Below are 8,906 nucleotides of genomic sequence, written 5' to 3'. Positions count from 1 at the left end.
AGATAAATCTCTACCTGGATTTTCAAATGCTATCAAATGTCATAAACCAGAAAATCACGACTTGAATATAATATTCACATCTGGTTATCCATCATGTCTAGACATTCTCAGGGCGAGGCGGCCATACTGTGGATTAAGAGTGATCGGCTCATTCAATTATTTTAGTCTTGTTTAATGATGTAGGTCAAAGTAAATGACCTGATTTAACTGACACCACTTGACCAGCACACCTACACAAGATACAATTTGCTTTTTTCAACAGGAAAACTGGTACTTGGGGCACAGTGTATTTCATACACTCTTAGTTTCATCCTCCCTCTACAAAATTGCCCACTTCGATGCCAAATTCCCTAACAATATCTAGCTCTGTGTTTTCAGTACCTCATTATTTACTAATGTGATTATATCTAGGAAGGATGCTATCAAAATTCAGAAATATCATTTCCCAAATCAAAATGATCACCCATGTCGTTCCAGATCACATTTTCAAAACACCTACCTCAAACTGGAAAGTGAGAGAGAATGAAATCGGTTCTATCTAGTGCTGTGGAAAGTTACGGCTAAACTTTTACCATGGAAACCAACAATGTTTATAAACCACACTGAGACAATTCAGATACACCAACTCAACCACATATACATAAACACTCAGTTGAGTTCATACTTCGGTGAAAACCTCATTCACGACCTCGCTCACTACACTCACCCACAAAAACAAGAACATTAACAATATGATAAATTGTACATCTGATTCATGAGTCAACATGCTTCCTTTAACAAATTTGTACACAAAGATATAAATATCTTCAACATTTGACTGATACAGCCAAGTTCGAAAACATAATTATAAACATCATACATTTATACAGTTGTATCGTGAGACACTCATAAATTACCTATTAACAGCTCTTTGTGAAGTAATCTAGTCATAATCATGTGAAAATCCAAACTGCAAGGTTAAATATTTTACAAACGAATGCAGTCTTTATATCAAACTGTTCTGACAAATTTTTAAAAGCTAAAATTGAGAAAAAAAATAATAGCCCAGCTGAAAAAACAGTGAGTGAGTTTAGTTTTACGCCATAGTCAGCAATATTCCAGCTATATGGTGGCGGTCTGTAAATAATCGAGTCTGGACCAGACAATCCAGAGATCAACAGCATGAACAATGATCAATGCAATTGGGACACGGTTGACATGCCTGACCACCCGATCCTGTTAGTCGCCTCTTACGATAATCAGAATCATTATCAACAGCAACACCATTCTTAATGAGTGATATTTTTTCAGCAATATTCCAGCCATATCACAGTGGACACCCAAATGGGCATCATACACTGCACCAATGTGAAGAAACAACAACATCTTCATCAACGCAAGATGATGCTTTAACCAAGTGGCTCCGGTTAGACACTGCAGCTGATGTCAGTCACACAAAGTGAGTATGGTTTTACGCCGCTTTCAGCAATATTCCAGCAATTTCTTGGCGGGGGACACCAGAAATGGGCTTAACACATTGTACCCATGTAGGGAATCAAACCCAGGTCTTCAGCGTGGGAAGTGAATGCTTTAACCACGAGGCTACCCCGCCATCCCTGGTCACACAAAGAGTAAGCTATGGTCTTGAAGCAGATGTGGACAATATGAACATTTTACCAATCCATATGGCATGACACAAATGAGTGCTGGTTAGTCGACGAGATCAGAAATACCTTTGTAACTACTCTCATATGTCCAGTGTCAGACACAGATGCCAACCAAACACTGCTGAAATGACAACATGAACATTTTTCCTTCATGCCATGCTTCAGGCAAAAACAAATACATATCTGTGTTTCTTGTTTCCATCCAACCCTCATCTTAATACCAATCTCTAAATGTTTTCAAGTGTATTTCTAAAGGTGCAACATAGCAATTTAAATTTCTTGGCTGCAAGCATCAGATCACTTAGTAGTCATTATCTTTAAAATGGCGACACTTCTCTGATACACTACAAATGGCTGTTTCTAAAGAATGAAACTTGAACAGACAATTAAAAAGCCCTGACACTGATTTTGATGGCTGAAAAATGAAACACAGATATAATTGGGCCTGAGCACCAACCAACAAGAGGCCCCAGTCCATGGAATGTTTGAATATTTCAATTAGGACAGGCCAATCCAATTTCTTGTCAGATTTCTTGCTCAACCTGCCTGGACAGCGGCAGAGGAATAGTATATATTCTGAAAAGTTCTTATGCCTAAAAACATGAAAAAATAAAATATATTCAGAACACAGCATTTGTAGATATTTGCCTTTGCAAAACCAAAAGTAGGTCTGGCCTGCCCTAAGCAAACAACATAGCTTGTTGATTGTGAGTTGTAATGTCAATACAGGAGCTATCAAGAATCCATTCAATAATGATTTTTGGTTGGTTGGTTTGTTGTTTATGGTGCACTCAGCAATATCCCAGCTATATGGCGGCGGTCTAAAAATAATCGAGATCAGACAATCCAATGTTCAACAGCATGAGCATCGATCTATGCAAGTGGGAACGATGACAAGCGTCAACCAAGCCAGCAAGCCTGACCACCAAATCCCTTTAGTCGCCTCTTACGACAGGCATGGGTTGCTGAAGACCAGTTCTAATTCTAACCTTTTAAAAATGAATGGTGACAGTTCTTTGTTAATGCTTCATGCGTTTGAATATGCTACACTCCAACATCAAGATGGTGGAACGTAGTGTCTACAAGACACTAAAGTATTGGTGATAAATGACAGTTATGACTCATAAACAATGAAATTATTGTTAAATTGTTTTCAGGGTGTTTACAAATTTAAAGACGCTTGTTCTTATCTAAAGATGCTTCATTTCCAATGCTTCCACTTTGACAGCTGAAATGCAGTGCTTCAGCCAGGATCAGTGTGTTTTGGCATATTAATTTTTGAATAAGCCTACAGAAATAAACACAGGATGACTGTACATTTTATGGTTGCCTTGTCATGCAAACCAATATATATCTCATGTTAGCATTTATTGCTAATTTTGTTTTTGAAACAATGTTACATTTAGTATATGCACCCTCATAGGAATAAATATAGCTGATGACATTTTTGTGGTTAGAAGTCACAAAATGAATTAAACATTTTAAAAATACAACTGTGTTTCAACAGTTTGAAAGACTGGTTCGTAACTTCTTTTCAGTCAAGATTTTCAATGATGATGATCATCATCATCATCATCATCATCATCATCTTATCATCACTTGAAATGAAGATGAGTACCAATGTACAAAAACTTGTGTATACGTTAAGCGCAAACTTCCACAAATTCTTTGGAATGCCAAATGGACTGCCTGGCTAAAGCACTGGAAACACTTTATCAATCTATCCTGTTGATACAAACATGAAAATACTCACACATTTAATGACACAACATAATTTTGCAATCAGTTACATTACCCTTTGTTTCCATTACACGATCATTTCAGAAACCATGCATGCCTTTCCTTAACATCTCTGTGTCTCTAACTAACAGAGGTTACTCTGCCAGTAACTGTTTACCTACTGCTCCTCTGTGAATACCACGTATCTCGTTAGATCTCAGTTTTTGATATGATAAATATTTGCTGCAAATCATACACCTGCTATCATCTGTTTTCTCTTTTTTCTGACAAGATACTTTGAGAAACAGAATCATCTTTTAAGAAGTCAGTTTGTTCCTTTGTTTCCTGGTCGAGGAAATAGATTTGTCACTTTCGTCCACTGAAAACTGTCTCTGGATCTGTTTCCTCTGAACCTTTATTTCGTCTATAACCACGTCGGATGCACAGTCACTATTTCCTTTAACCTCAAACTCCATTTTATAAGGAATAGACTGTTCTGTCATATCAACTTCTGCAGAGTGCTCGCCTTTAGAAACACCTGCCTGGAATGAGTTACTTCCCTTGGGTGAAGAAGATGAGTCAGAGTTATCTCCCTTTGAATGATTCTCTGTGTCTTCTGCACAAGCATTGGCATCACTGTTTTCACTGTTCGCATCTATCTGAGATCCATTAGAGGAAGTGGTATCCTTCTGGGACTGGATGAAACTGTCTCGCAGAGATGGTCGCAGCAATGTTGTCCTTGAATGTGTTGCATGATGGGTCTTCAATTCCTCTGACTTTGTGAAAGTATCCCCACAGAGCCCACATATATATGGGCGTGACTGGGACAGGGTGAACGATTCAAACTGCAACACAAAAACGTCCACAAATAAAAGTGTTTGCATCACATGAAAAAAACAAAGTTTCCTTTCATTTTAATATGAGTGAGGGAATTGAGGGAACAAGTCAGCTAAACGCAGAATCAAAGTCTGCACACCACAGATTCGTCCAACTCGTAATGGAGAATCAAAATCCATAGACCATAGTCCCCCCCCCCGTCTTAATGCAGACAAAAGGGCAATGAGAGACACTTACCCCCCCCATCTTATCATGATGATTATGACGTTTGTCTGTTGTTTAATGCTGCACCCAGCAATATTCCAACTATATGAAGGTGGCTTATATATAACCATGAAAATAACATTCTGGACCAGATAATTCACTGATTGCTAATGTGAACACGCTGTTGTGGCAAGACAAAACACCATCAACCAAGTGACTGAGCCTGAACACCCAATCCATTGGTCCCTGTTACCTGGGTTGCTGGGGAACTATTCTAACCTAGAATCCCAACACATTTGGCTCCTACAACAACCATGAAGTACACGATATATTTTCTGTGCCTCACATATAAGAACTGAACTAATATGGGACCCTGATGCCAATATGAGACCACTGACCATTCTGTGAGTCTGGAGGTGTTTCTGCAAGGCCATGGCATTGGTGAAGCCAGCGTCACAGTACTCGCACACGTAGGGGCGGAGCTCGGCATGTGTGATCAAGTGTGACTGTAACACAAACAATAACATCAGTCTCTGACAACATAGTACAGGTATATTTCCATGCAAAACAAAATGAGTGACTGAGTGAGTGACTTTGTTGTTTAATGCCACACCCAGCCAAATTCCAGCTATATGGCGGCAGTCTGTAAATAATCGAGTCTGGACGAGACAATCCAGTGATCAAAAGCAAGAGCATCGATCTATGCATTTTGGATATGACTGACTGAGTTGGGTTTTACACCGCTTTTAGCAATATTCCAGCAACATCACGGCGGGGGACACCAGAAATGGGCTTCACACATTGTACCCATGTAGGGATTCGAACCCGGGTTTTCTAAAGCGCTTTAACCACTAGGCTACCCCACCGCCCCTTTTGGATATGATGACATGCGGCAACCAATTTGAGCGAGTGAGTGGTTTTACGCTAAATGGAAGACATCTAATCATAAAGCATTATCTGGTCATTAGTACCAAATTACAGACTATCTGATGTCATCTTAAAAAAAACAATTCCTGAAATGATAAGGATAGGGTTGGAAGTGTACAGATCAGTCACATATCGTGAAAATATGGGTACTTGTCAAACAATACAATCAGGGTAATAACTAAACTATGTCTATGTGAGATCCTGTACACTGCAATACAGTTAAAGTCAAACAACATTGTGGTACTGGCAACTTTAAAATCATTGACATGACAGTCTGGTCCTCTAATACAAATATACTGGTGAGTTAATTGAGAATATCTGCTACCTATCCAGCATAAGCCTGAAAAGGGAAACATTAAAGAAATGTCAGTGAGCTTGGAAGTGCTTAAAGCTACAGGGTATTCACAACTTACCCTCAGTTGGTCCAGTGATCTGAAGTTCTGCCTGCAGATACCACACTTGTGAGCTGCCTCCCGAAACACCTGGGGATGTTCGGCCATCTTTTGCCACCACATTCACTGTCTCAACATTTGCAAATTTCTCTGATTCCGTTTCAGTCCCGTAACGCTGAGCATCTGAATTACCTTGTCCAATCTCAAAGATGTCCAGAGGTTCCTGCTTAATTTCAACTGTCACTCGCTCATTGGAGGCTTGGTCGTGTTTCTCATAGTCTGCCACCTTATTGAGATGAAAGTGGTCCTTGATGGGGCTAGCCATGCTGTCCCTTCGTTCTCGGTTCCCTTCTTCCACAAGAGACTCATCTATCATCAGCTCCCCTTCAGCTTCTCCATCCTCGTCTTCATCCTCTGTATCCTTGGATGTGGACGGTCTGGGTGAATGCAGATAATCTGACCCATCTCCTACACCCTTCCCTTGAAGGATTTTCAAAACACTCTGAGGGTCTGATGTATCTACTCGAGCAATCTCACCACTCTTGTCCAGTCTATCAAACGTTCCTGCTGGTAACATTTCCATCTTCTCTAAGGTGGTCACATGTAGTTTAGACCGGAGATGTTTTGACAAATGTCCACGGATTCGGAAAGCCACATTGCAAAATGAGCATTTGTATGGGCGAGGGTCATCCTTAATTGCGGCTTCTTGTTGAGATCTTAGTTCATGTTTTGCGATGTGACTTTCTGATTTCTCATGCCTCTCCAACATTCCCTGGTTCTTGAAGTACATGGAACAAACAGAACACCGGAATGGCTTGTCCATGAAATGAATGTTCCGATGTAAGGTGAGTTGATGCTGTTGGGGGAAGGATTTGCTGCAAACATCACAAGCATGAGGTCCTTCTTTCTCCATCCCCAGCACCTGAACCGGTGAGTCCCCAATGAAGTACACAATCTGTTGCTGGGGAGTAGTGGCTCCCCCTGCCTCAGGAGGGCAGAGGATGATTGCTCCTTCCTTGATGACCGATGGGGAATGAAGCACCGGGCTGAGGAGCTCCTGAACCGGAACTAGAGTCACCCCAGACTTTTCAACACCTTCTGAAGCTGATGCTCCCACTGCATCATCTTCTGATACTGTTACTTTTGGAACCTTGTCCGAATCATTTGGCTCAAGGTCCTGATTCGTTGACTCATCAGAACTCTCACTAACAACTATTGGAACCGTTGAAGTGTCTGTCACAGGAATTACCACTGGAATCTTCAATGCATCTGCAAAGGAAGCATTTCCATTCCCAGCATTGACAACAGTCTTATTCTTCTGATCTTCAGGATCAGTTGAAATCGATGGAACCGGACCTTCCCCAATCATAACACCAGGGAAGGGATGACTGAACTGAAAAGATTCCGTTGTCTTGGGCAGCTTGTAACCCCAGGAGTGGCTGTAGTTGGGCAGGACAATTGGTTCTTGTCGAATGAACTGACCCACGATTGGTCCAGTGCTGGTCCTTGTGGCCATGTCTTTAGTCACAGCTGCATATGCAGGAAGAAAGGCCAGTAGCGATGGCTTGGTCATGACTGGTATATTCATCTGCATGGCTGGTAGGGCCTTGATGCTCATGTCCACACTTGGAGTCCTGGGAGAGTCTTTCGGTGAGGTCTTGGAAAAATCCATTTTCAAAGGCATGACCTTCTCAAACGATGTCATAGTAAAAGGTAGGCCTCTTGCAGCTTGGAGGCTTGCCTGGAACAATGACAGTGACAATATTTATTATCCTAAAGGGAATTCTTTTTCCATATGGAATTGTTAATATATGAGTGCATAAATATAAAGAAAAACACTTTATGTAAAAAGTACTTAGTTTGATAATCATGAAGGATTTATCATGAACAGATTTGTTATGGGAGAATAGATGTTAAATCTATTTGTCTACATGATGTTAAATATCCCTGATCAGAAGAAAGTTGTGTATATCCTTTTTTAAAGAGATCAGGATGAGCTCTCATTCTCAGTGATTGTATTAAAACATACTTTTCAAGTAAAATGGCTATATTGTCACGTTTTCCCAGATATTTCACATAATGAAACATGTCTGACCAAGTGAGACTTATTGCGAACAGGCAGAACCACACTGAACTGAAAAAGTTAAAACACTTTCAAACAAAAACCAAAAACTTTTGCTAACATGAAACAAATTAAAATTTACACAAAAATGAAATCTCTTCAGATTTCCTATAAATACATGAAAAATACCATTCCAGTACAACCTGTGTCCACAAATGTGCCTGAATGTTTACATTCTAAAACATCATCCACAGGCTTGTAATAGACAGTGACAGGTGACATAATGTCATAACATGTTCATTGTGTATTTGCTACAATGACATGATGACAAGTGGGTGTCATTTGTTTTAAGCGGCAGTTAGCAATTATCTAATCATATTACACCAATGTCTAACCAAGTGACTGGGAATATCAGCAGTATCTTGGTATAATGACACATAATGAAAACTTGCAACTAGTCTGACACTGTGAGACCCTGTGTCATAATTTGTTTTGTGTGACGCAAAGTCTTTCATTCAGCCTACCTCGAATCCTTTCGGTGTTGTTGGAGTAAGAGAAACCATGCTGGATTTGGTGACTGATAAGACAGCTTCTCCTCCTTGAGCAACCTCTATAGTCAGTGGAGAGTTCTCTCCCCCTGGTTTGAGACCAGACAGAGGCTTTGTCCTTGACATCAAGGCTCCAATAAGTGAGTTTAATCTTGTAACACCTGCATAAAGAAAATGTATGAAAACTGTCTCAGAAATGTTTTGATATAGTCAGAAACATAAACATTCTTCTAAGCACCCATTCTCTTCCCACAGAGGTTACTTGTCATATCTTCCTACGAACCTCTGTTCTAATACAGCAATATTTTCCGGTTCTCGTAATATCCCCTATCGGCCAAAAATCGCAACACGAATTATCTCCCTTCTTTCTATCCAATCAGAACCCCATGTTACATCGACTTAGATCCAACTTGACTAATACAAGCAAATGTCGGGCCACAAATATCCCTCCTCTGCCGGGGACTTGTGTTGATGTGATACACAAGACATTTAATGGCTAGCTTGTCTGTTGTCAACGAGGGCGATGGAGACGCTATTGATCCGCCATTACATGACTGAGTTCTGTCTAGAA

The 8,906-nt window shown here is 40.3% G+C and overlaps 1 protein-coding gene across 1 annotated transcript in view; it reads right to left on the bottom strand.

The window, feature by feature from the left end:
- Window positions 1-2,533: 2,533 nt before the first annotated feature.
- Window positions 2,534-8,906, bottom strand: part of LOC124272186 — a 43,320-nt gene continuing 36,947 nt past the window's right edge. The window contains 5 exon segments of the mRNA XM_046707326.1: window positions 2,534-4,186; window positions 4,805-4,912; window positions 5,747-5,784; window positions 5,786-7,466; window positions 8,312-8,496. Of these exon segments, the coding sequence (XP_046563282.1) occupies window positions 3,683-4,186; window positions 4,805-4,912; window positions 5,747-5,784; window positions 5,786-7,466; window positions 8,312-8,496 (2,516 nt within the window). The 3' untranslated portion in view covers window positions 2,534-3,682.

This window comes from Haliotis rubra, unplaced genomic scaffold (assembly GCF_003918875.1).
Source record: "Haliotis rubra isolate DU_JTF1 unplaced genomic scaffold, ASM391887v1 Scf167, whole genome shotgun sequence".
NCBI lineage: Eukaryota > Metazoa > Mollusca > Gastropoda > Lepetellida > Haliotidae > Haliotis > Haliotis rubra.
The sequence above is the reverse complement of the archived record's forward strand: the minus strand, read 5'-3'. Positions and strand labels throughout refer to the sequence as shown.